Raw genomic sequence first — 27,747 nt, forward strand, 5'->3', positions numbered from 1 at the left:
GAGCAGAAAAATATCAAATGCATTCCTTCTTTTTATTATTGGTCCAATATATTCAAAAAAATCATTTGAGGTAAAGATAATTGCATCAAAACAACATCAATATACACGCTTTTTTTTGTATAATTACAAGATGTTATTAACATCCAAATGTACAATAAGGACTCTGAACGTAAACAGTACACACTGAAGAGGAACAGAAATAAAAGAAAGAAGTTAGATTCACACTTTCATTAGTTGTCTGACTTTTAAACTCTCAGCCAGGTTTGATTGATCTGGTTTTTCCTGTGCTGCAAATCAGACTCTCCATGTGTGAATCAATGTGAGGAAGAAACACAGGAGGGAAGGAGGGGGACGTTTGATGTAGGAACATTTCAATTGTACTCTCACCTTTTTACACACTTCTTAATTTTTGGCCATTGTACATGTCCGTCCCTGTTTGGGGATTTAACCTGGATTTAGTTTTGCAGACGATCCCTTTCTTAACATTAAAGAACTGAACTGAAGCAGAAAATGTGTCTCAACCAACTCGTCGCCAGACGAAATATTGTCATTTTTGGCAACACAAAGAAGCAAATTTAATCTTTTTTTCCCCCCAGCAGACATTTCCAGGGGTGGAGCTACGTATAGTGCAACAATAAATCAGCAGGCACACAGTATAAGATGGGGCTTTTACAATGGCTATGAGTAAGGATATGTAAATTCATTGAAGATCAATCGTTGGAGTTCCAATAAACATCTTTAAACCACACACTACAAATTGCAAAAAGTATATTCCTTACAGTTTGGTTATGCCAGATTTACATAGCAAATCTATAATCCCTTCTAAAAGGTGTTATTTAGATATTAATTGGAACCTCCTCAATGAACTTCTACACAAAATAGACTCAGCTGCATCATATAATTCAGCTGTACATTGGGCTATATTGTATATATTGCCATTAATGCTAAAACAAAATTCAGTCATGTGTTAATGATTCCATAACTTGTACATGCTCAGGTCAGGTCACTTCATCAGCTCAGTACAGTTACTTCATTTACACCAGATAGCAAAAAAAGTCTGTTGATGCACCAATGCCTCTTTTTTTAATGTATTTTTTAAATCACTGCTGGTAACAATTCACAGTGGTTGGCTGTAAACAAACAGATACCAAGTATAGATCTGATTCAATAAACAAAACAGAACTAAAAGTAATCAAAGTTGTTTTTTTATGTCCCATTAGTTCATTTTATACTGTTATCACATTTGCTACATTTATTAAAATATATTAAAAGAAAGGGGCAGCGTTTTCAATTTGTAATTAATAACTGGATGGTGACTGATGAACACAGTAAACATGAGCTACTGGTTGATATTTCATTTTTACAAAAAATAGAAAAGAAAAGAAAAAAGAAGTGGAAATTAAAGGACCACTGTGTCGGATTTAGTGGCATCTAGTGGTATGGCTGCAAAGTGCAACCAAACTTGTGAAAAATGCAAAAGGTGTTTGGTTCGTCCATTCTAGGCTACTGTAGAAACATGGCGGTGCAACAAGGTGGGCTCTGTGAAAGATATAAAGTGCTCATTCTAATGTAACAAAAATGTAACAATTCTTATTTTCAGGTAAATATACACTCATTAAAATATAATCAGTACTGAAAATTATACTTAATTTCTGCCAAGTCTGTTGCGCTAGATGCCACTAAATTCTACACACTGCACTTTTAAATTCAATGCCCCTTCCCGTCTCATTTCTTTTGGTGTTCCTGTTATTATGAAATGTTTGAAATGGTGAACAAATTTATAAACTGATAATAAAAAAAACAACCCCTGCCTAGATTAAAAGGGTACCCTCTAATTTTCTTGTAAACAAACACATTTATGTTAACATTCACTTTTCCTCACCGGAACAAATCATTCGTTGTCTTGAGATACAAAAACACACAAAAACACTGTTCGCCTTTACTACTGGTAAAAAATTATTCAGGGTACCTTTAACTTTGCTTAATAGCGATGCATTTACTCTCCCAGAATTCAAAGTTCCAGTTCTGTGCTGTTTACATATTTGTGAAAATTAACATTTACAGGAAAATCAGCTCAAGATAAAATTATGCTGAAACGGTCCTTTAAATCAACAGTTGTGTTTTTGAACAGTCCTCCTACTTGAGGTCGTCTTACAATAAATGTGAAAAAACACAGATAATGCAGAAGGGTTTTGTTTCAACCTCAAAACACTTGAATCAAATTGAAATATTTTAGCATGACAAATACAGTATTTTAGCCTTTTAGCATCAGCGCATCCATACTACTGTCCTGCTATTGCTGCCTTGACACTGGACGTACAAGACTTCTAACCGGCTGATTTGAAAACACCTACATAAGCATACAATTTCCTTCATGTGTCACCTCCCAGACTTCTGTTAGTGAGAGGACACAGTAGCTGCCTCATGCACGTCTGTTTTAACAGAAACAACAATTTTCTTACAATAACAGGCATCACTGATCATTGACCCCAAAGACTTGTCAATAAATGAAATGATGCTAAAGAAACTTTTTCCAAACAGAAGTGATTTCATTTATCCAAACAAAATTCTCATTTATACGGCTGCAACACAAATTAACAAAATCAGCGCCTTTGTTTTCCTGGAAAGACGTCACATGACTGATTCTGCTCTGGTCATCATTTGTCATGTTTCTGAGAGTCATCAGCTTGCAGACTATTAGGGGGGGAAAACCCAAATTACTCAATGGGGATCTTAAACCCTCAGCAACGTGCAACTACTTTGCATTGGCTGATTTAACATGTGTCCAGTGTCATTTAAAACATTTCTTGAAAATATTATAATTTGTTATGTACCACCAGATGTCATCATTTAACCAAAGTTATTCATCATTAAAAGAAAAATCCACCCTTTGGTGCAGCAGAACAACTACAATAGGTTCAGAAATACATCAAAAAGGCATCCCTTTTTTCTATGTAGTTTTGCTGTTCATCTGTTATTATTATTATTATAATATACAATGAAGTGTGGTTCAGGAAAAAAATTGGTTGCAGCAATAAAAAACAACTGTACCCAACTCTCCATTTCGAGAAAAGTGACAAATCACCAAAATAAAAAGGATACAGCAAAAATAACACATTAATGTATAACAGAATATCTGAGAGTGGATTTTTCCTTTACAGCCACATCAGCAACAGTTTGAGTAAAAAAAAAAAAAAAAGAGGAAACAAGTGTGATGCAAAAACGCTGCTGGTGGTACACGCTGAAGTGCTGCTACACTTTCAAAATGTTGAGTCACAGCAGAGCAGACAAAGTCACGGCGTCAAACTGCTTCGTCAGAGGCTACAACAGACCCAAACCGCTTATAATTTCCACATTACTCATTTAGCATCAAACTAAGAGAAATAATTTATTTTCTTAAACCAAGAAACAAAAGCTTTAAAACTAGGGCCACTTACACCACTTGGTTTTCAGTCATTTCACACAGTTCACGTATTTTAAGAACACAAAGAGTTTGGTTTTTGCAATGTCTGTCTCCAACCTGAGGAGTCTTCACAACTTTACTAGTGAAAATCTTCAGTTATCCACCCCCTCAAGTGTTAACACAGATTTCCCAGATGCCTCACTGCTCTTTGTTTCTCTCTGAGCCAGCATGCGTAAGAAATTCCCTGATTCCAACTCAGACCGATGTTCACCTGACAACTCTGCACAGTGTGAAAGAAAAACAATGTCTTCAACACTTATTCTCCTTGAAAGTAGACATTAATTCTGTTAGTGGGGTGTGATGATGTCACATGTTACCAATGCAATGTATAAATGCATCACTAAGGTGAATCACTGCAAAAGAATTACATGTTATTGTAAAATGTTCATCAGAAACACCCCACTCGTTTTCATGAGTCTAAAGAGAATACATTCCAGTTAAGCAGCCTTTAATTCCCTCTCAGTGCTTTTCATCATGTTAATCTGCCCACTGTGCCATTTAGCATCCCAAACTGACTTCAAGCCTGTGCTTCAAGATGAGAGGTGAAATCATTCCTGCAGCTGTAAATGGCCACGGTAAAGAAATATATACATCAACAAAGAGGTAGCACACCGTTAAAAGCTACCATTTAAAAAATTAATCAGCAGATTGACCACCAGGTGGCACTGCTGCACTTTATTCTTCCACAACACAAATCTAACCAAATCTACAGTTTATATCTGAGCTCAGCTTCATGGGGTAAAAACAAAAAAAAATAACATCACGTTCCTCATAAAGCTCAGCGTTCAACTCAGACACACACACACACCCCTGTGTCGTCATTGTTTAACAGATTTTCTTACCGTTTATTTATCTGTAAAAGGTGTGAATCAAAAATATGTCAAATAAATCCTAAAGTTTCCCTTTGAAGAGCTGAGAGAGACTTTTACAGATGTCTTACGTTGACATCTGTCGCTACACTTCCTACTTTTTTCCCCCTCGACTCTTCTGGTCGAACACAAGGCCATGTTGTGAAGCTTTGATGCCACAATTTCAAGTTACTGCAAGTTGGTTTTCATAGTGCACTGAGATAAATGGAAGCGAGGAAAACTGTAACATTTGAGGGTCAGCAGTTATTCTTACAAGTACAGAGTTTCTGGGCTGAAACATGAAAGAATAACCTGTCTGGCCCTCTAAATGATAAGATATAAGATACTGAAAAATCTTTTTTAAGGAGTCTTGTTTCTTTGGAGAGTGTTAGTGTTACATTTTCAGCGGCTTTTACAGCCTGACAGGGGTCCAAATACTTCATACTTCACACCTACTAAAAATATCCTTTAGAAAAAACAACAACAAAACTTCTGCAGCGCTGAAGAATTAAGCTTCACATTCAGCTTGATGTGAAAATGGAAAGAAAAGACTGAGAACACGCCTCTCTGAGACTGTTGTTAAATAAGTAGCATTGGCAAACAACTGTTAACTGGAAATATGAAGTAGAAAAAGTCAATAACAACGGCGTAAAACAAAAGGAAAATGTCTGTACATAGTAGGTCTCTCCTTTTTCCCTGCTGTCCTTGAATGCACCGTTCGTTACCTCCTTTGCAGAGAGACGACTCCCCTCAGTACAATCATGTCACAGGAGAACTGGGGCTAAATCCAGCAGTTAAAATCTGCCGCCCCTGTTGGTCCTTTTCCTTGGCATGAGAGAGAGAGTGTGTGATACAGAGAGGATGGGGTCTGAGACATGAGGAGATGTTTCAGTTCGTCTCGCTCGTTTTGTCCTCAGTCTGTTTGTCCTGGAGGAGAGTTATGAGCGACTCCCACGCTGCCTGGCACTGCGGAGGGTGGAGACGGATGAGTCAGTCGATATCGGGGGGGGGGGGGGACAAGGAAAAGACAGGGAGAAGTGATAATCAGAAGTGTTTCAATAGCAGTGTCTGAAGGGAGTTTCTGCAGCATTGATGTTCAGTGAATCTACAACAGATAGCTCATTTCAGCTGTTGGATCTGATCCCAAAGATCAGCTTGCTACAGCTACTAGATTATTTAACAGTATTGACCTACTATTTGTTTACTATGGACCTGTATTTATATATTTTGTAAATTGATTGACAGTGCAGTGAAGAGGGCTTGTTATCAAACATCAATACTTTTTGAGTACCAGCTGAATTGTGTGCTGACTAGTGAAAATATACTCTGCCCTGATTTGTTCAAAGTTTGTTCAAACACTTATTAGTGATTGATTTTAGATATTTGGCATGCTGAATTTAAATGATTTTGGCATAAAAACATTAAAAGTACCCCAAAAAAGTATTTTTTCTTTTTTTTATTGGTATCTCAGGTATTGCAGATGGCTTTGTCCATTTTAAGCATTGCTGTTGGAAACATACACACCAGGATCTTCTTTGTCATCATTTGCTGGTTCAGAAAATAGCTGCTGGTGTCTATGACTGTTTTAGTATACATACTATTACCCGGTGACTGTTAAATAAAAGCTCTGCATGTGAATAAACTCTGTAAAAAAAACATTTGATCAATAATCACAAGAAAATGAAACCTTCCGAAGAGATACTCCACGCTCGACACTTGTGATGCTTTACAGTGTATCTCTTGCATACCTTTTCATAGTAGTTGATGTTTTTGTCGGCCATGCCGGTGAGAAGCTGCTTGAAGTCTTGTCTCTTGTTGCTCTGCCAGCGCTCCCAGTCTGCTTTCAGGTCAGCGTTAAAACACTCCACTTTGTCCTGGCATTTTTCTACTTCCACTGGGATCTACAAGGAAGACAGAGACAACTACAGCTACATGGAGGCCTTAAGGGGACTTGATACTACAGCTTACAGGACTACAACCACAGGGGTCTTGGTGGTGCAGGAGTGTTGGATGGGGATGGTTATATTAGAGAATGCTGACATTTGGCAAAGTGAGAGATGACTTACATCCAATATGAAGGAATGTGGTAGATTATTCATTGTTTAAAATGCTTGTACTGAAAAGGTTAAATGTCACACTGTGTGCATTCAGCAAGGAAATTTCAGGGATAGAAAGTTGTGGGAATCTACCAACACTCCCAGAAATGACAACAGGTGAACGCAGCAGTTTCAAAGTTTCCAGACACAGATGAAAGGAAGGAGGAGGCTTACAGGCGTTCTGTCCTCCTGTTTACGCAATATGGCAGCTTCTAGTCGTCCCTCGTACTCCGCCTGGCTCTGGTCTCGCTTCCTCAAGACGTTCTGTAATCAAGCACAGAACATTGACCGTCTTTATGTTGCACTGTTACTATGACGTCTACTGACACTGTAAAGTTTCTGAGCAAGCAAACGTCACAAATATTAAACAGAGAAAGAGAGAGAGAGAGAGAGAGAGAGAATATTACTTAAGTAATTACATATTAAGAAATCAGAAAATGTGTAACAGTTTGGGACTCGTTACTGAAAGCAGGAACTTAGTGAGGAAAGGACGTGACGCAAGCAGAATGTCAGATGCTACTTCCTCTATTCGGGGTTAAAGGTGACTCAGCTGAAAGGGGACAAATCTGTTTGTGTACGCGGTAAGCCAAAAGGGATCTACTGTGAAACTGAAATTTGTGTTTTTGTGTTCATTCCCACACCGGATGTCTTTCTCCTTTGTTTCCTGTCATAAATTAAAAACACAAAAACAAACAAAACAAAAAGTAATCTGTGGTTATTTCACAGTGTGTGAGAGTTTACTGTGCTCTCTTCAACCAGCTATACTCATCTGCCAGTTCCCCTCATAGCTGCTCCCCCTTTCTTTACATCTTGCTCATTTATGAGTGTCGCAGCAGCAGAACAGACACATCTTAAAAGTTCCATCTTCAAACAACTATATGACCTCCCTCATCCCCCTCACCTTCATGGACTCTATGTAAAGGATGTATTCTCTGAGTACAGGCAGGAAGTCCTGACTCATGTTCTCGCTCTGGTCAACCAGTCCTCTGCAGCATGTCGACACGCTGTCTGCCACGCCCTCCAGGGGGCGCTGCAGCTCCTCCTCCGACCCCGCCCAGCTGGAGTACACTGTGCCGTACTCACGAACCTCTGTTAGGTACTCTGGTGGGAGTGAGAGAGAAAAAGAGGTGGTTAGAAAGCCGAGCAACAAATAAAAGATTAGAAAAACTCACAGTTCTGTTTCCTTCATACTCAGACTCCAGATTTTAAGCTTTAGGTATGAATAGCTTAGGCTGGGGAACAACAGCAGCACTTGTACAGAGGGACAGATATCGATATGGTCTATATTTATCAATTTGACATGACTGAATGCCAGGCTGTTGAGTCAAGCATGCGTGGCATTTGCTTTTTTACACACACTCTGTCAGCTGAGGCCTTCATTATCTACAGTCCTCCCTAGTTTCCATCTTATCTCCACAAATATGGGAACAAGAACCTTCCGTTTGTGCTGCAGAGTTTTAAGCCACAGACTGCCAAACATCTAAGATCTGAACAGATGGTGCCAACGAGTGTAACAGAGTCCCTTGTCATGCATGAATTACGTCTACAGTTATCAACCATGCACCCTCAAGGCCCAAAGGTCTGCGGGATCCAACAAAACACTGCAGCTGCACATTTCACAGCAAAAACAAGAAAAGTACACATTGCAGATAGACTCACACAAGTTAGTGTTGGCCACCGCAAGCATTTCAGATTACAACAAGCACAATGTGGCAGGTACAAATAACCAACTGCCATGAGTAGGTAAGAGAGGAGGCAGAGTATAAAGAGGAATACTTGAGGCCATGTTGAAAGCAGCACACACCACTGATTCTAAATGTTTGCTTCCTGGTACCTAAAACATGTGTCTGAAAAGAAGTAGCTGTGAAGAAGTGGCTTCAGCTCTGCTTCTTTATCAGTAAATATTTGCCAAATCAGGACCTCATACCAATGATAACAGAGCTGATAAATATAAGATAGAAGAATGGGAGCAACTGGTAAATGGAAATGCAAAATGAAAAAGAAAGGCTTTTTTCACCTGTAAACTTCCCATGGATACCGACATCATTGGCTGACATTACTGTCTTTCAGAGGCTGTCGCGGGCTCAATTTAAAGTGAAACTAGATTACCTAAGGTGACCATGTTATGCTTGTTGGGAAATAGAGCTTCAAAGTTAGGCAAAACTTTGGCAATAAAAAAACTGGCAAAGGCCGTTTTTAAATGGTGTAATTTGACCTCTCACTTCAAGAACTGGGGAACCCACAAGTCTCTCCTTTACAGACATAACTACTTTATGCTAATCCCATCAAGTTTTGGATGCAAAAAACCATGCAGTTTTTCACATGCAGTATAAGTCTGCTATGTTCTCCCTTTCCAAAAGTGGTGTCTTTGAATATTTCTGCTGACTGGGATCTATAAACAGTCTTGGAAATTACATAAATTAGATATGACTGGAAAGTTGAGACTCTTTTGTATTGTATCCAATTGTATTCATGAAGGATGATGTTAGTTACCACAGTAACCATTTCACTGTAGTGAGACCACTTTTTGAAACTTGACCTCATTCTATAAAATAACTTGTTGTTTACAAACACAAACTAAAGATCTAGGGCATTCAGCTCATTTGTGGCTTTTCTAGGTATACTAACAATACGAGGGTGATTTCCAGAATGTAAATGTCAAAAGTTCTTGATATCAATTCACAGAATTAGTTTTTCTGCTGTGTTTCTCAAAGTCTTGATGTCATAATGAGGTATTGTGATTAATTCTCGATTGGTGAAAATGCTTACATTTTAAACAAAATCTGTACCAACCCAAATAGTATCAACCCCAAACTTGCTGCAACAACTTATGAGACATAATTGAGCATGGGAATGGCCTTTATAATATTTCCTTCATAATGTTCTAAGACCAAACTTATACTACACTCTTAACTTGCATTTGAATAGGCGCCTTACCTAAACACATTATTTATTACAAATTTATGACTAGAAAAACATGACAGAGTGCTGAGCAGCATCTCAATTTAATCATCAGGTTCACAGATTTCAGATGATGTATACTCCTATGTGGCATACACTGTTGACATGTTATCTCCCTCTAAAGACGGTATGAGTGGGGGAATGGAAGCTCATTGGTCTCTTTCATTGGTCTGTTACCTGACTGCTCTTTGAGGATCCTCTGAGCAATGCGGTCGATGGTTCCCAGTTTCTGGGTGAAGGTGTCCAGGTACTCCCCCATGGCACAGAACTCGGCTGGCCGCGCCCGCAGCTTGTAGCCTCCAGCCACGTGCTTCACCGACTCGCCAACCTTGGTCAGCAGGGCCAGACCTTGACGCTTGTTCAGGTCCTGCAGACACACAGTGACGACAGGCCACATGACGCCAAGGATCCCAGCACAGAAAAGCTTATCTAAGTTATTATCATATTTAGTCATCAATTCAAATTCAAATCCATAGTCCAGTGTCAATAATCTCTTCTTCTCTCCTACCCAACAAGCTGAAACTGCTGACAACCTCAAAAAAAACCAACGCTTGCTCCTATTCTGTTTTATTGTCTTTAGTGGTTTATCACCTACATTTTATACCGCTCCAGCATGCTTATTGTCTTTCTTTTACAGAGCCTAATTATTTTACTGTTGAAACAACCTAATTTTCCCATAGGGATCAATAAAATCTTGTCTCTGCTACTTAAGGACAATATTTGTGAGCGATTACAGACATGGAGAAAACACACACACACACACACAAAAACACAAGCAAGACAGCAGAAGCTTGATGTTTTATTGGAAGATCACTGCTGAGATTCACTTCTTCTTTTTTTTTTGTATAGAATCTTGAATGTGACAATAAGCTGCATAAAATAAATTGCAGCATGTGAAAGGAAAAGCACTGACTGTAGTGTTTCTGAATGGCCGCAGTATATAACCTCCAGAAAGAGAGAGCCTGAACTTGGTGAGAAAATAAAGGTGTTTGGGAGATCAATATCTATGCTTTTCCTTTTTGCACATTTTATCTCATGTGCCATATTCATGGATCAATGAGACTACATTCCTCTGTAGCTGACTTATTGACTGTTTATAGTATCATCTGGGTGACACCATCTTAACAAATTTGAAAACTAGGCAGCCTGGGGCAGCAGATGCTGGTGGCAGCAAGTAGCCAGCAGTACAAGAAAAATCTGACAAATACAAAGTGCTGCATCAACAAGAAATAAAACAGCTGTTGTTGTTGTTAAGATGTGGTTAGGGACATAAAGGCTTGTCATTAGTATGGCAAGCCATTAGTTTAATCAAATGGGAAGAAACTTGAAAGAAAAATGAGTTCTTCATAAAAAGACAAAAACATTTCCGAAAAGATGTCCTGTGACAAAGTGAACTTTCCACCCTTAGTCTTTACCTTGGCAGACAAGAAAGCGTTTAGATGAGGATTGAAGGAGAGGACGGGGTGGTCAGCGACTCGCTTCAGGAACTTGTCCAGAGCTTTCATGCGTGTTTCCACAAACTCCTCCGAAAAGCGATCCACTACGCCCTTCATCACGAACTTCTCTGGCAACGGCTGGAGACAAAGAGAGGCGGAGGAGGAGGGGGAGAAGAGGAGACAAGAGAATATAAATGAGGTATTTCTCATTAGAAAAGCAGGGCTGGAGATGGTATCGTGGCTCAGGTGACCTACGGGGATGAGGTGGGTCGGCTGACTGTCCTCCAACTTGATCCTCAGCCAGTCAAAGTCCTGGTAGCGCCGCCGCATGCAGTACTCCGGCAGGTCAAACTCTATCCGCGACGTCTGGAGGAAAATACAGAAACCCTGAAGACTCCAGTGCACATACTATTCAAAAATTGTAAAAAATAACTAGGGTTCCAGTTAAATGAAGGATGGTGCTGGATGTGAATTCCCAGGGGGGTGCTGGGTGGATGATTGGTTGGGTTGATTTCACTAGTACACCATCTTTGGGAGCTGTTTTTATTTTTTTTTAAACATATTACACACGATCTTTACTTTTAAACTAAAGAAAAACATGCATTTTGAAAACTCTTCTTTGTGAATACTGGCAAGCATCCATTTCCATGCAAGTATATCTGAAAAATATATATTTTATTCTGAGACCTCTAATAGAAACAGAAGTAGCATGTTGGGGTCATGATTCAAAACTAAACTGAAAGCTAATTATGTTATTTCACGACAATGAAATGAAAATTCAAGTGAAACAAAATACCTGGCTCTCTTCTACATAACGCATACGTTCATATATTTAGTCTTAATTAATTATCAATCATGTTTTTCTGTCTGCAGATGCAGCTATTAATTATGAACTACTGCACCATCATTTTGTTTTAAATGACTAAACAAGTATAAAAATAAAAAAAGTAACAAATTACATTGTTTTCTACATACCTAATTGTGAAAAATATAATTTAGTTCCACAAGTTTGATGTGTTAAATCATGATGAGCACCAATGAATCATCAATCAGGTGAATATACGTATGATTAGTTTAGTTGTTTATGATCGCTCTTCATCATGTTCATATGAGTAAGAGTAGAATTCATGCATGTACACATTTGACCGCAGGGCAGCCGCATCTCTGTTCATCTTAGCCCATACAGGATTACTACAGTACACGCTTATTAGTACATGCTTATTGACCTGCAAATATAACTGACGGTGCACTCACATGCACTGACACTCCACTGTTAAAAGACCCCCCCCCACACACACACACACATACACACTATCTCAATTAACACTTTGTTTTCATATTCTGCTGTGATATTTGTCTAAGGCCTCTGAGCCAAAGCACCATAGTGCACATAGCAACTGTTGTCATGACGCAACCCGGTGGCTTAAGGCAGTGTCTCTCTCTGAATCTGTTTCCGTCATTACCCAGAGGAAGAAGCCTGCGAAGCTACGACTCTACTGAGAGTCAAAACAAATTCAAGTTCTTGCAGGTGGAGTGGTGGAGGAACAGACGGTCCACCTGCTAAATACAAGTAGTTGTTTTTGAATATAAATCTTTTACGTGAAGGTGGAGGGAAAACTGTTTTCCCAAATGTAATCCAATCTGTTCCATCATTCATATGTAATGGCGCCACACTACATCACCAGTATTGTTTTGTTCTTATCGCAACAATAATACATACTGTACAAGGCCAGAGCAAAAGAATAGCTACCAGATCATAATCAATTATAATTTCCTTCCTGATTTGCTTTTTTTTCAAGAAACAGGATGTAGAAACTGAGCTTAATGATCGCAGTGACATGCTTTTTTAATTATTTCATAACACTTATTGCCTACAGGTGGCGCTGGTTAGCGTGTGTAAAACTGGTGTAATAAGGAATGACTATCTACAGCTACTAAATGTGAGCAAATGAGTTTGTGAGTTAAAAGATTTGATCATGAGGTGCCTCGCATCTACTAATGTAGAAATGTAATGTGTTTTTATGTCAGATGTCTTACATTTAAAAAGAACCATACTGGTAGTTTGGCATGTTTTGCCCCGTTAAACACTAAATAATAACATTATAGTACACCATTTTACAAGACAGGGGGCTCAACCTTCACTGATTTAAGAGTAAGCTACTAAAATATTACATAGAAGTTATAGAAAGTATCAAATAGATCGTAAAGAAGTTTTGTCACATTGAAAAAATTACAGCTTTAACTGAAACTTTTGCATACCAAACTTTCCTTGTACACACTATTTAAAGGATAGGTTCACAATTTTTCTACTGTGTTTTATAACAATAGCCAGTTGTCCATATGCACACTGAAATGCTCCTGTTCATACTGACCATTAAGAGATCTCTTTATAATGCACTTTCAATGTAAGTGAGTGGGGACAAACTCCACAGCCTTCATTTTACAAAAAAAATGTATTACAGTTTATGTAATACATGTTACGTGTATAACAGTTTATCTGAAGATAATGAGGATTCAGTTGGCTGAGTTGGTTAAATAAAGTGCATATTTTTCCACAGTTACAGTATTTTTAGTTAAAAACTCCCTCTTTATGTCTCAACGGACAGTGTTTCCCTGTTCAGCTGCGGTGCAGATTGTTAACAAAAAAAAAGAGGGACTTTGGCACTAAAAAGACTGTCTTGAAAGATATTGACTTGACTTCACTAATTTGGACAGCTGAAGCCTCAAATAAGCTTCAAATAAACTTTTATTTTAGCACTGAAGGAGGGCTGAGGATTTTGTTCCCATTCATTTACACTGTATGTGAAGCGATGAAGAGATCTTCTAATGGTCAGTATGATCAAGAAGTATGAAGACACACCCATCCATCCCATCCCTTTAAGAAGAGTTTGTAAAATAACCAAACGATGAAAAATTACAAATAATAAGAGGAATATGCATGATAATGTATGATGGATTTCCAACTTCCACAGTAAACCAGGTAGACAGTGTTACCATGACACCAGCCAATAGCAGACCTTGGTGGAGACTCTGTAGGTGATGTAGGTCTCCATGGTGGAGACGTGCTTCTTCGGGTCGTCGACTGTGACGAAAAGGTCGCGGGTCTCGGTGGAGGCGTAGGGGTCACGGGTGTCTGCTTCCAGGTCGTCATCCAGCTGCAGCCTGTTGAACAGCGAGGACGCGGAGGCGGGACTCGACGTCTCGACCGGCGTGCCGTTGGTCAGCCCGGCTTCCTGCGTGGACAAATATAAACATATGTATGACACCATGGTGACACGAAATTCAGACGTAAAACACCGCAAACAAAGAGCTGATAGATTGATGCTGACGGTGATGCAGTTGTTTCTCTCTGTCAATGGGGCTCTTGTTGAGGCTGCTGCTGCATGCACACCCCGCATCATCTGACACAACATCTCTATTCTTGTCTGTCTAATTGAATGATGGACGAGAGGAGAGAAAACGGGGCGTTTGCGGGATGAAGATACATTTCCACTGTTTTTATATGAAAAATATAGCAGTTAAAGTTTGTTTCCAAAGACATTAATAGTGTGTGTTTGTTTCTGCTGTCAACAGATAAGAAACTTCATAATTTTTCTACGGAAAGATATTCAATATTCTCCTTTTTGGACACAAAAAATAAATAAGTAATCGGTACATTTGAGAAGCTGAAACCAACAAATTATTTGCCATTTTTGCTGAAATAATGACTAAACTGATTAATTAACTATCAAAATACTTGTAGATGAATTTTCTGTCATTGACTAATTGACTAATTATAGCTCTACACTGTATGTAACTACCTCGATCAACAAAAACAAATCAGATCAACATTTATATCAAACTAATGAAAAAGTATTTATATGTTAAAATAGGAACCTTTTCCGGGAGGTACATGGGTGTAAAATACGTGCTGTCAGACTCGTTCGAGCAATTGTGTTTTCTTTATAGCAACAAGTGGAGAGCAAACACCAAATGTTGCCTGCAGGCTCCATCCAAACACAGCAAGAGTGCTCAAAAAAGTGAAATTAAAAAGGTAAATAACAGGACAGAAGGGGAAGCTGTGGATAATGTCTCCTTAAATGAAGAGAACATGTGGATTTGGACACATTATTAATTCCAGACAGGAAAATAGTTTTCTACTTCTATGACCTATTTAATTTCAATCAGCTTCAAAGGATATAAAAATTAAAGTGGATCAAACACACATTTCACAAATTTAAATAGATCAAACATTTATAAAATGTAAGAAAAAAAAAGTTCAAGAACATAAATCAGTGGAGAAACATGCGTGTTAAAATTGTATTTTTCATGAGTAATGAACAGTGAAGAAGAAGAAGCTCTACAGGTCTCAGTAAACCAACAGCAGGGACAGCGAGAACAGAATGTTAAAATGCAAACACTGACCAGAGTGTAAACACTGCCACGGGAAAGTAGGCTGAACGCTGAGGCAACAAGGCCGCATGGTAAAAACTGGTTCTGAAAATAAATCCCTCAACCACAACCTGAACTGCCACATTTGATTTTCTTCTGAAGTTCTCATGACTCGGTTTTACCTCACACGAGGGAGGAAACGGGTTAAGGTCCATGCCACACTAATGTTCAACCTTAATCACTGTTCTGCCAAACACACTTTTTTTTAAAAATATAAATGAACTAGAGTGGGCATGTGTCCAAATTGCCTCAGTCAAGAGAAGTGCTACCCCGATACCCCCAACCCGTGTCTTCTCACACTACATCACAGTGACCACACTCACAGTTTCTTCAGAAAAATGCTCACTGCTATACACACAAAAACACACATACATATTAGACCATAGTCACTTTTGGGGACATACTAGATCATGCTCACTTTTGGGGACATATTAGACCATGGTGACTTTTGGGGACATACTAGATCATGCTCACTCTTGGGGACATATTAGACCATGGTGACATACTAAATCACGCTCACTTTTGGGGACATTATATAGACTTACATTCATTACCTGGAGACTAGCCCTTAACCATTACCATTACTTGCTCAACCACTGACCCTAAAATCAGCTTTTTCCCAATTGGACAAGCTGTCCCCAAGTCTGAAATCGGTTTCCAAAAGTAGCCTATGACCGACCGACACCCCCCCCCCCCCCCCCACACACACACACACACACACACACACACACACACACACACACACACACAGAGACTGATGACATTGTAAGTGCTCTCTCTTCACACTGTGGTGTTAACCTACACTGGTAATCACAGTTCAGATAATTGCATTGCATTGCATCACTACATCGCTGTGAATGAACAACCAGGCCACCGCAACACAGTCACGCGCAGACAGACAGCGAGGAAAGAATCTGAAATTATTATATTGGGAGAACCTGATTAGAGCTGGGAGATGCATGACTGTAATACTAAATATTGGGACACAGGAATTGAATGTGTGAAATTCTGCTTTTTGTAATACTTATATGTTGCATTTATTTCTAACTTTCTGAACAGATACAACAGTTCTCAGCTGAGAGAGGGGAAGAACTTGCACCACATTTTTGATTTGTCATAGAAGGTAGTAAGTAAGTGTTACCAATTACACTATACGATGTGGCGTGTGACAGCAAGCTAGCGTGCACAATGCCAGCAGCCCCCTGAAACTGAAGCAGTTCAATTAGGGCTGCAACTAACAATTATATCATTATCTATTCATCTGTTGATTATTTTCTAGATTGGTCGATGAGTACAATGTCAGAAAATGGTGACAAATGGCAATCACTTTTTCCTGAAGTCCAAGATGATGTCCTCAGATCTCTTGATTTGTCCCAACCACCAGTGTAAAACCCAAACCTATTCAGTTTACAATCACAGAAGACTAAAGAAACCAGAAAATATTCACATTTAAAGCTGGAATCAGAGAGTTTGACACAGACCGATTAACTGGTTATCAAAATAGATAGCAATAGATTTAATTGTTGGCAACTGATCAATTGTTGCAGCTCTAAGCTAAATGGAATTCAGCTATCATCAATCTTATTAGTTACACCTGTGCTTTTTCCTACTGCGACATGTCTGCTCTGTGAAAATAGCCTCACCTCTACTATTATTGATATTGTGGGGCTGAATCGATAATGTCATCTGTCATGAACCGCAAACTCCAGATTTTCAAAAATGAGTCTTAGCACACACGAAAAGAAAAGACAGCTACACAAAATGTGGTCCATATAAAAAGTATTGCATATAAATATTTAACAGCTTAGCTTTCCACCAGAATTTATTGAAATGTGTTGACAAGTTGTTTAAATTTTCTGCTACTAGATTGAGAGTAGAATCATTAACTCCTTAGTGGAGGAGGTAGTAAACAAGTAGCCTTGTTGGACAGATGTATTAAAGCGTCTCGTGGCAATAATTAACTGCAAAACCAATTGGTTAGCAATGCCTGATTCCTAAAGTGAACAGAGGGAAGAAAAAAAGCTTTGTAGTTGTTTGCATGATCAACGTTAGTTTACAGAGCACACCTAGGCTGATAATGATGTCACAAAGTGTTGATTAAGCCTATCAACACCAGATAAATCTCTCAGTATTTACCAGTACACAGAGTTTTTAAATCTGGTGTCAGTGGTGTCATTCCCGTGCCGGCTAAATGAATACAGCATGCTCACCAAAGACGTACATTGGCAGAGTGGCTAGCGTCCAGTTAGCTCTCTGCTAACTTGTATGGGGATAAAATAATTTCATTGTGCAGCTCTTCTAGACTTTCCAAATGTTATCGGACTGAATGGATCAAATTCTGATGGAGAAACAAAACATTTTGTTGGGGTTGTGACACTCAAAACAATGTATCCACTATTTTGCAGCTGTGACAGAAGTATCTATGACATAAGCAACATGTTGACAGTGTTTGTATAATTACTCTCACTGCCAGAAGGGGAAGAAAAAAAGTCCCGCACTGCAGCTTTAACTAAGGGTTCATCCAGCAGTAAATTTATACTTTATAAATCCCAAATGGTTAAAGATCCCCTCCAGACATGTTTTAAAATGTATATAATATACTTTACTTTGAATAATTATATGTCTGATATGGTTCAAAGAAAGGTCAGTTATCTTGTTAATAACTTTAAAATTACACCTACTCCTTCCACATAAACATTTCTAGAAGCAATGAAAATGCAAATACATTTCATTTCAGAGGTTTAACTGCTGCACATAGGATATTTCTTAATTCACTGTAAAGTCTCAGCGTTTGTACACTGGATGCTTCACTTGTCCAGGTTCAATACTGGACCAGAAATGGCGTTTACCACATTATTTGTGATGTCACAAATCATGTTCAACGGCCTCCTCCTAAAATCTGATTTTTAATAAGCACAACTTTCAGCAGATAAATATGAAAACAGCCTTCAAGTGTCAAACTCTGCACATCTATCAGTCTGCACAGTGAAGCTCAAACATCCAAACATCCAGCTGTAGGAAGAAGAAGAAAACATGTTTTTGAGTGGAGGGGGACTTTAACCTCAGCTCTGACCTCCACTGGTCAGCAAACACAAATAATGCACATTACATTCATGCTTTCTCAGTTAAACTTCCATCAGTGTCCACCACTTATTTGATGAATTAAACCTCTGAACACATGGTGCCAACCTTAAACAGCTTACTAAATAGATTTTAGTTTGGTTCACCGTCCTCTCTCCGTCCCTGTCTGGTTGATTTTAAACCGCAGAACCGGTGTATGTAAAGCACGGGAAGACCCTACCTTGTCCACCCCGACGGTGACAGTGACATCTAGCCCCGGGGACAGCGGCTCCTGGGCGGCGGACAGCGGGTGTAGGATCTCCGCGATGGGCTTCTGCCCCGAGCTGGCCAGGCCTCTCGGAGCACCGACACTCATCCTGCGGGAGGCGAGGAGACGTGGCCAGTTGTGGGAGGGTGACGGCTGTCCGGTTCTCCGCGGCTGATAGAGTGAAAACAGACGACAGGTTCCTTCTTTTTCCTCCGAAAAGGTACAGCTCAGTGGAGATGTTACACCCGCTGGTTGGTCACTACTGTCAGCTGACTCCTACTGCGCAGCTGCGGAGGTTGAAATCACACGAACCCGGAGGTAAACACACTTGTCACGTGACAAAGAGCAAGATCGTCTATGTAAGAGATGAGTGAAGTATTCATGAAACGGCAAACCCTGCTCTTTTTCTATAGTTTATTAGTTTGTTATATATCAGCAGTGTGGGAGTAACTTTTTCCATGTAACGGCGTTACGTAATTTAATAACAAAATCAATGTAACTGTAATTCGTTACAGTTACTAAGAAAAAAAAGTCATTAAATTACAGTGACTTATGAAAATGTTGATGATTACAATAATATTTAACATGTTACTGAATACACATATTGCTGTTTTTAATTCTTTGAAATCAATATTTTTTTATATTTTGTAAATAAATCATGACATGGGCTTATTTGAAGCACACACAGGTTTAAATGTTGTCACAGTACCAATTAAACCCATGCCAGACTTTTGACTTTTTTCATAAAATATCTATTTTATATTCCAACATCTACATGAACTAATGAATACATTTTCACATGAGAGATAAATCTTGCTTTATAAGAAATTATCTCACTTAAAAATCATGTCAGTATCCATGAAAAACACCCAAACTTTTTTTTGGGGGGGCTTAATGGGTACACTTACCCCAACAGCTGAAAACAGTCAGCAGAAAATTAGAAAAGTAATCAAGTGTAGTAAGTTACATTACTTTGATTAGGTAATTGAAATAGTTACATTACTAACTACATTTTAAATAGAGTAACTAGTAATCTGTAACCTATTACATTTCCAAAGTAACCTTCCCAACCAATACAAATAATTAGTATTGGTGTTTGCTCCTACAAACACAACATAGAAGAATAAAATACAACCAGAGAAAGGTGATAATAATAATGGAATAAAATGAAACATTCGATTTAAAATCTATTCACATAATGGAATAATAATAGTTTTGAAAAGGGATGTTATTGAAATGAAATATTGGCTTTACAAAGGAAATATGGGCTGTGCTATAGACAAACTAAGTGTGTGTGATATTTGAAGGTGACAAGAGCAAACATTAAATATGACATGTGCAATAAATAATTTAATTATGTAACAATAGAGGTTAAATGCAGTGCACAAGTCCAGTCTGATGAAATATATGATAGCCACCATAGCAGGTGTTAAAAGAGAGATGTGAAATGTAAAATCCAGTTTGATTGTAGTCCAGTTCAGCTGTTTAGAAGGGCAACAGCTTCTAGTAAGGTTCATGGCATCAGTTCCCACGTGGAAACACATTTTCATCTAATGTCTGGACTTGAAACTACTTTCATCTTGCTCTGCTGCCGTTCACGATTATGTTTTTTGGTCACCGGAAGTAGGAGCAGAGTGAGCTCTCGTCTTTTTCCTCCTGCCTCAGCTCTCTAATGAAAACCGGCCAACAAGAGGCAAAATGCGACTCTCCTACAGCACACAATCAACAGTTATATTGTTATTTTAACCGCTCAGTTACTGTTACAACTGTATAAAACAACAAATATTTAGTCATTCATAGAGTTCAAGTTTAACTTTATAATCCAGGAGGACTTTTATCGGTGTCTGTTATCATCCGCCATTGTTGCAGCATTAGCTGGGGGGACGGAAACACAAACAAATAACTTAAATCATTAACAGAATCGTTTCTGTAGTTCATTATCCTCTACTTCATATTGCTGCCTTCACCGACATGGCTGCTAATCCTCCAGGACAAGGTAATTATATTGTTTTGGACCAAATGACACCGATATTGTAGGTCACTACTTAAACCATCTGCTCCTTACTGCAGGGGCGAAGCTGCGATTTGTGCTTCCCCTGAAAACTGTTTTCTCTGGGGCCCCCTGAGAAATGTGCTTATTTTAAAGCCTCTGTGGTTTCTCTCCAACAGTGACCTTCTGTACAGATTTTACAACCTGTCATCTCATCTAAGTGCTGAAATCTTGAGGACTGATTCATCAAAGCGGAAAGAAAATCTGCACTTACTATAAAAACTGAGGGTATAAGTTAGCTGAAAGTATTTTTTAAATGAAGTGCTCCTAATTTGGTATCTACTTAGCAGTCATGTACGTCACTGTATTATTACTAAAAATACAAATTGGTATGTGATTGTTGTCAGCTGAAGTGTCTTGGGGCAGTGATTCTTTAACTTTTCATTTCAAGTAAACTGACAAAATTAGACCATGGACCCCCAGTTTATAAGACTTTGTCCCAGTGTCTTCCATCTGACAAGATTTTTGCTTTTAAATGTTTGATTACTGAAAGTGCATGAATCCTGTGACCAAAATAGTCATACGTTCTATCATTGTGTTACTATTTCCCCTTTTTGCTGGGAGCCCCCTCAATGACCCCTGTGGGTCCTCGGACTCCACTTTGTCGACCGTGTATGCTATTGTTTGTAACGGAGGTATCGGTAGTTTTGTCCTCGCTGATAATAATAATAATAATAATAATACATTTATTTTCTATAGCGCTTTTCTAAAACTCAAAGACGCTTTACAGAAGCAAAGGTAAAATAAAAACAACAAAAAAAAAAAAATCCACAGTGTACAATGAAATAAATATAAAAACAAGAATACACATGAAATGAAATAACACAATAAGACGCTAGACGTGGACATAATCAAACATTAAAAGCGATTCTGAAGAGGTGGGTTTTGAGCAGTGATTTAAAAGTGGGCAGGACGGTATAGTCACGGATGTGATTGGGGAGTGAGTTCCAGAGGGAGTGGGCGGCGATGGAGAAGGCTCTGTCACCCCAGGTCCGATGCATGGTACGGGGGGGAGGGGACAGGAGGTTGGCGTCAGCAGAGCGGAGGTTGCGGGAAGGTTTGTGGCGGTGGAGTAGGGCAGTGAGGTAGGAGGGGGCCTGGCTATGGAGAGTTTTGTGGGTGAGGAGAAGGACTTTGAAGTGGATGCGTTGTGGTACAGGGAGCCAGTGGAGATTACGAAGGACGGGGGTGATGTGGTCACGGGAACGGGTATGGGTGAGAAGGTGGGCAGCAGAGTTCTGTATGTACTGGAGTTTATTGATGATTTTGGATGGTGAGCCATTCAAAATACTGTTGCAGTAGTCAAGTCTGGATGTAATGAAGGCGTGGATGAGGGTTTCAGCAGCGGAGAAGGAGAGTGATGGACGGAGACGAGCAATGTTTTTGAGGTGGAAGATGGTTGTTGCTGCGCCATTACTTTTTCTACGCTCCTGAAGCCGCTCTCGGAGATATGAGCTTGACCGAGCTGAGGAGGAAGGGGGAGGGGGCTGTGTGCGTGAGCAGTGATTGACAGCTGTCAGACACTCCATTAGACACCATCCTGGCTCTGATTGGTTCTTTTTGTACGGTCGCGGTGGATTCTGGCAATTTGCCAATTTGCAGTAGGAGCAATAGGTGAGGCTAAATGAGCATGTTTGTTTTTTTGTTTTTACAGATTACTAGTTTCATGTAATGCTGTCTTTACATAGTGACAGTCTTAGCAAATATGACAAAAAGTTACTTTTATAAGACTTACCAACTGCAGCTTTAAGCATTAAAATAGTATTTCAACCATTTAGTAACATATTTTTATAACATTATCAGGCTAACGATGGACAGTCTTTTGATGAATTGTCTCCCCTTTGCCTCCATTGCCCACACCGAACTTGACTGCAGACAGTTTGGTCAGAGATTTGGGTGTAATGCTAGCACTGACTAATGAAACCTTGAGCCACTGTAGGCTCAATCAGAGTGTAGGAGTGGTCTGATAGCCTCACTTATTTATAATTCAAAACCCACTACATTTTTCATTAACAAACTTGTAGTCTCCAGTCCCGACCTATATTTATCAGACTTAATGCAGCTCCCCCTGGGGCCACAAAAGCCTTTATATAACTTTTTCACATATGCAGTATCCTTTACGTTAAATCAGCATAGTTCTCCTTTAAGTAAGTTAATAACTTCCATATTTCTATATTCACATTGGATTTAATGACTTCTTGTATTTGGTTGTAGTGACAAACCCACAGAGTGTTATCACCTGACTGCAGTTCCTTTCAGTCCTATGGTGCACTTTAACACCTTTCAGCTAATTGTTTTGGGTTTCTAGCCCACAACGTTACAGTTTTGGTTCACTCTCACTCCTCTCTTCAGCGTCTCTTCAAGACGTAGCAGGAAGCTGTTTTTCCTGAAAGGTGTAGCATCTTAAGAGCTGGATATTTCCCTCAGGAATTAACGTAAACACTTTTAAAGTTCTCAGGGGCTAGATAATGAATGCCTGATGGATGTTTTCTGCTGTAGGTTCTCCTCATTAACTCGAAAGGTGATAATATGTCATTGTTGTTTCTGCTGCTCCCAAGAGACCAAAGTGCTTAACAGTGTTTCTCATTTAGTAAACTCCCTTTAAGTCAGGCATGTCCAAACTATCCCCTAAAGGGCCATGTGCCTGCAGGTTTTTGTTGCAACCAATGAAGAGCACACATGATTTGACTAATCAACTCTCTGAAGACGGAGATCAGTTGATTAAATGAGTTGAGACAGGTGTGCTGCTGCTTGGTTGGACTGAAAACCTGCAACCACATGAACCTTTATGGAATAGTTTGGGCATCCTTGACTTAAGTGGACTTTTCTATCTGATTTACAGTTTGCCCTACAATCATCTTGTACATAACCCAGTAAATTGCAAGTACTCATCATGTTGCACATTATTGATTGATTTACTTCTGTCTCTTCCTCTTACTCCGTCCAGCCTTCCAAAATAAGGCACGGGTGGCAATCCTGGCCGAGCTGGAGAAGGAGAGGAGACGACTAATGCAGAACCAGTCCATGAACACTCCTGGAGCCAGGTAGAGATTGTATTCAGGAGTGTCCTGTCAGTCCAAACCTTGGAGGAAGTTATTTTAAATTGACTTTTCTTATATCTGCTCACTTATTTACCATAGTCTGAAAATTAAAAAAATGTCTATTAGTCAGAATAAGAACATTCAATAAGAAGGGAATGTCAGTTTCCAGTTATACATTATAAACTCTTCTATTTTTCCCCCACTCTCTCATCTTGCAGCATCTCGCTGTCCAGACCGAGTATGAAGGACTTCAGGGACAATGCAGAGCAGCAGCACATCGCTGCCCAGCAGAAAGCCGCCCTGCAGGTGAGCCACACACAAAACACAAAGAAACTACCATACTGGCCCAAACGTAAGACAACCCTGACTATAAGACAACCCCCCACTTAACTTGGCTAACTTTTGAGCCACTTTGTTTGAATCGATCACTGTATCTGTCCATATTTCAGGCATCTTGGCACTGTATTTTTGGTACCATCTGTAGTGTATGTTTATTGGCATTTAAAAGTCTAGACCCCGAATATAAGACAACCCTACTTTTTCAGGCATATTTCCAAGAAAAAAGTTCTGTCTTATATTTCGACCAACACGGTAGCTTCTTCAATTTTTCAGTGCTGTCATAAATTTTAAAATAGTTTTTAATATAGTTTTTTTTATTCAAAGATATTATGTTGTGTTTTTGTTTTTCTTACATCATATTTATTGGTTTTGGCATAGAGAGAACATATAGTCATACATACATACATACATACATACATACATACATTAACGTTTATGAACACCTCTGCCCCCACTCTTAAAAATCATAAAAACAAGGTTGATTTTTTTGGAAGTTTGGAATCTTTTAATAATAATAATAATAATAATAATTATAATAATAATAATTATAATGCATTTTATTTAAAGGCGCCTTTCAAAGCACTCAAGGACACCTTACAAGGCACATAAAACACGACAACAGTACATCAAACAATATAAATCAGGTAACATTTAGTGCAAAGATAAAGAATAAATATGAATGTGACTATAAAGTGCATCAGTAAAATAAATAAACAAGAACGTGATTGCATAGTTAGTGTGAGACAGAGTATGCCACTCTGAATAGGTGCGTTTTCAGGCGGGATTTAAAGGTGGAGACAGAGTCAGAACTGCGAATGTCTGGTGGGAGAGAGTTCCAAAGGCGGGGGGCAGATCGGCTGAAGGCTCTTGACCCCATGGTAGTTAAGTTGGCAGATGGGAAAGAGAGCTGGTTGGCAGAGGAGGATCGCAGAGTTCGGGAAGGTGTATAGATGTGAATAAGTTCAGAGAGATATGATGGTGCCAGGTTGTGAAGGATCTTGTAAGTGAGGAGAAGAATCTTAAAGTCATTGCAGGATTTGATAGGGAGCCAATGAAGTTGCTGCAGGGCAGGAGTGATGTGTTCAATAGAGGGAGTTCTGGTTATGATACGAGTGGCTGCGTTCTGTACCAGCTGGAGTTTGTGAAGAGATTTCCGCGGAAGACCAAAGAGGAGAGAGTTACAGTAGTCCAGACGGGATCAGGGTGTTTACCAGGATAGCGGTGCAGGTTGGTGAAAGTGAGGGACGGAGACGATTGATGTTACGTGGATGGAAGTATGCAGACGAGTAACGTTATTGATGTGGGCTTCGAAAGATAATGTGCTGTCCAGGATAACACCCAGGCTCTTTACCTCAGTTTTTTCGCCGTTGAGTTTAAGAAAGTTGAGTGAGAGCCATGATTTAATTTCCAGTAAGCAGTCCGATAGGGCGATGGGTGGCAAAGTGGATGAAGGCTTAGTGGAAAGATAGAGTTGGATATCATCAGCGTAACAGTTGAATTGTATGTCAAATTTCCTGAGAATGTGACCAAGAGGCAGAAGATAAATAATGAACAGTAGGGGGCCAAGGACAGAGCCCTGGGGAACACCACTAGAGACTGGGGAGCAGCCGGATCTCAGGTTCTTGAGTTGAACAAACTGTGTGCGGCCAGAGAGATATGATCTGAACCAGGCCAGAGGGATGTCAGTGATTCCAATGGAGGATAACCTGTCCAGGAGGGTGTCATTGGAAACGGTGTCAAAAGCTGCGCTCAGGTCGAGGAGAACCAGAATGGAGAGAAGTCCAGAGTCAGATGCCATCAGGAGGTCATTGGTGATTTTCACTAGGGCTGTCTCGGTGCTGTGGAGGGGACGGAAGCCAGACTGAAATTGTTCATAGAGATTGTTGTCAGGCAGATGGGTGTGGACCTGAGCTGCAACAGTTCTTTCTAGTATTTTGGAGAGAAATGGCAGGTTTGAGATGGGACGGAAGTTGTTCAAATCATTCGGATCGGTGCCAGGTTTCTTGAGTGTTGGTGTTATTGCAGCAGTCTTTAGTGATGATGGAACAACACCAGAAGTCAGTGAGGATTGAATGATGTCAGTTATTAATGTGGACAGGGCAGGTAGGCAGATTTTTACCAGGTGGGTAAGTAGGGGGTATAACTGGCAGGTAGATGACTTGGATGTATGAATGAGACCAGTTATTAATGTTTAATGTTTATTTAACTAGGTCTTTGTTTTTTGAGGCAGTAGCATGTAATGTTTTAAATTTATTTTATCAAGAAATGACAGTTGAGACTTAACTTGGGATGTCATTTTACAGGGTTTCTGACTGTTGCATCAGCAACTCAGGCAGCAGTTGTTGTAAATCGGCTGAATACCCATCATCGGCTTGAATAAAAGCCTCAAAATCATTATTTTTGTAAGTAGGGTTTAAGGCAACAAGAGCCATCTCAGACACTGCAGTATGATTTAATGTGGTGAGGGCAGAAGTCTCAAAATTATTTGTGCCAAATACAAAAACTTCATCGAAACAACACCTCCTACATCTTCTACAGAAACTCACTCCAACAGAGATGTTTTTGATGGCTGCTGCACTAAAGGGTGTTAGTGTATTATAATGTAACAATTAAAGCATAAAAATGACAATTCAGGGGGTTTATAGGGAGTTGTGTGCCAGATTATTGCTTGGCTCTTAATAGTAACTTCTAGCAGTTGCTGTGAGGTTGCTAGGCAACCAGCAAATACTAAACAGTCCCTTTAGGATTATATTAAAATGATCCTCATTCAGCTACGGTAGCACAAACCTTTTCCTAACTGTGTCTTCTCTTGCAGCATGCGCACGCACACTCAACAGGCTTCTTCATCACTCAGGACTCCTCATTCGGGAACCTCATCCTCCCTGTCCTTCCACGCCTGGAGCCCGAGTCATGACCTTTTTACTCTGGTCCTACCCCCACACACACATCTTGCTACCCTTGATGTGAGACAACTCTTTGAAACGACACACGTGCACACAGACTCACGTCTCTCCCGGTTTCCTCTTTTAATTCTGAGATTAATGGACATCTGTTTGTCATGTTGTAAACCACGTCAGCTGAACAAGTGTGGATCTATCGTTTTCTACTTTTTTCAGACTAACAAGGTGGCTGCTGATTAGAGGAAAAGCTTTAAAATCACTCGGATTAAAGATTCAAGATGGATATAAAGCATCCTTTTAAGTGATCCAGCGGCTTAAAACAGACTACAGAATTCTATCCTGCTCTGTTGCCTCATGGCACTCTTCATACAGCTTTCCATAAAATGCACATTTTGTCAGGTTTTTACATTTGTAATTGATTTGTATTGATGATTGGATAATAAAATTGTGACATTAAAAAGTGTATATGTAGTTAATTAATTTTTTTATGAAGGTCTTAATGGCAGGAAGAACCTCTGCGCTATGACCTGCAACTGAACTTTGCCTTTAATACCAACGGCTGATGACTTCACTTAGTCTTAGTCGAAAGGCTTAAGTCTGACTTAATATACCACACGAAACCCCATAATAAAACCTGAATTTATATACTATAATATCCTAAAAACATGCATTACCAGGCAAAAGTTGGACACACTTTGTCTTGGTACTAACCTTTAATAGGCTTTAAAATGATGTTAAACGGTGAATATTCCTACCTTTTAAAATGTTGAAGCAACAGTGTTTGTGCAGTTTCTCTCTGATATTGCAAGTTAAATGGTGATGATAATGAGGTCATCCATATGGTATACAGCAAC

The 27,747-nt window shown here is 39.4% G+C and overlaps 2 protein-coding genes across 2 annotated transcripts; one reads left to right on the plus strand and one right to left on the minus strand.

Annotated features, from left to right (window-relative positions):
• Window positions 1-13: 13 nt before the first annotated feature.
• On the minus strand, window positions 14-18,842 carry snx30 (sorting nexin family member 30). The gene is made up of 9 exons (XM_062434045.1): window positions 18,537-18,842; window positions 13,822-14,037; window positions 11,060-11,170; window positions 10,784-10,942; window positions 9,546-9,735; window positions 7,309-7,508; window positions 6,582-6,671; window positions 6,060-6,212; window positions 14-5,277 (listed from the first exon to the last, which is right to left on the minus strand). Exons 1-9 carry the CDS (start codon window positions 18,669-18,671, stop codon window positions 5,200-5,202), a joined length of 1,332 nt encoding a protein of 443 aa, XP_062290029.1. The 5' UTR covers window positions 18,672-18,842; the 3' UTR covers window positions 14-5,199.
• A 1,408-nt stretch (window positions 18,843-20,250) lies between these two features.
• Window positions 20,251-27,323, plus strand: inip (ints3 and nabp interacting protein). Its single transcript, XM_062434057.1, has 4 exons — window positions 20,251-20,559; window positions 23,561-23,657; window positions 23,873-23,960; window positions 26,809-27,323. The coding sequence occupies exons 1-4, from the start codon at window positions 20,535-20,537 to the stop codon at window positions 26,905-26,907; spliced, it is 309 nt and encodes a 102-aa protein (XP_062290041.1). The 5' UTR covers window positions 20,251-20,534; the 3' UTR covers window positions 26,908-27,323.
• Window positions 27,324-27,747: the final 424 nt, after the last annotated feature.

Source organism: Scomber scombrus, chromosome 15, assembly GCF_963691925.1.
Source record: "Scomber scombrus chromosome 15, fScoSco1.1, whole genome shotgun sequence".
NCBI classification, from domain to species: Eukaryota; Metazoa; Chordata; class Actinopteri; order Scombriformes; family Scombridae; genus Scomber; species Scomber scombrus.

What these genes read in the sequence shown, in the direction of transcription:
- inip (XM_062434057.1), top strand. Translation starts at nt 20,535, where the DNA reads ATGGCTGCTAATCCTCCAGGACAAG. An exon ending in TGCTAATCCTCCAGGACAAG is followed by an intron (nt 20,560 to 23,560) that starts GTAATTATATTG and finishes TACTCCGTCCAG; the next exon opens with CCTTCCAAAATAAGGCACGG. An exon ending in ATGAACACTCCTGGAGCCAG is followed by an intron (nt 23,658 to 23,872) that starts GTAGAGATTGTA and finishes CTCATCTTGCAG; the next exon opens with CATCTCGCTGTCCAGACCGA.
- snx30 (XM_062434045.1), bottom strand. Translation starts at nt 18,671, where the DNA reads ATGAGTGTCGGTGCTCCGAGAGGCCTGGCCAGCTCGGGGCAGAAGCCC. An exon ending in TCACCGTCGGGGTGGACAAG is followed by an intron (nt 14,038 to 18,536) that starts GTAGGGTCTTCC and finishes TTGTCCACGCAG; the next exon opens with GAAGCCGGGCTGACCAACGG. An exon ending in CCTACAGAGTCTCCACCAAG is followed by an intron (nt 11,171 to 13,821) that starts GTCTGCTATTGG and finishes ATTTTCCTCCAG; the next exon opens with ACGTCGCGGATAGAGTTTGA.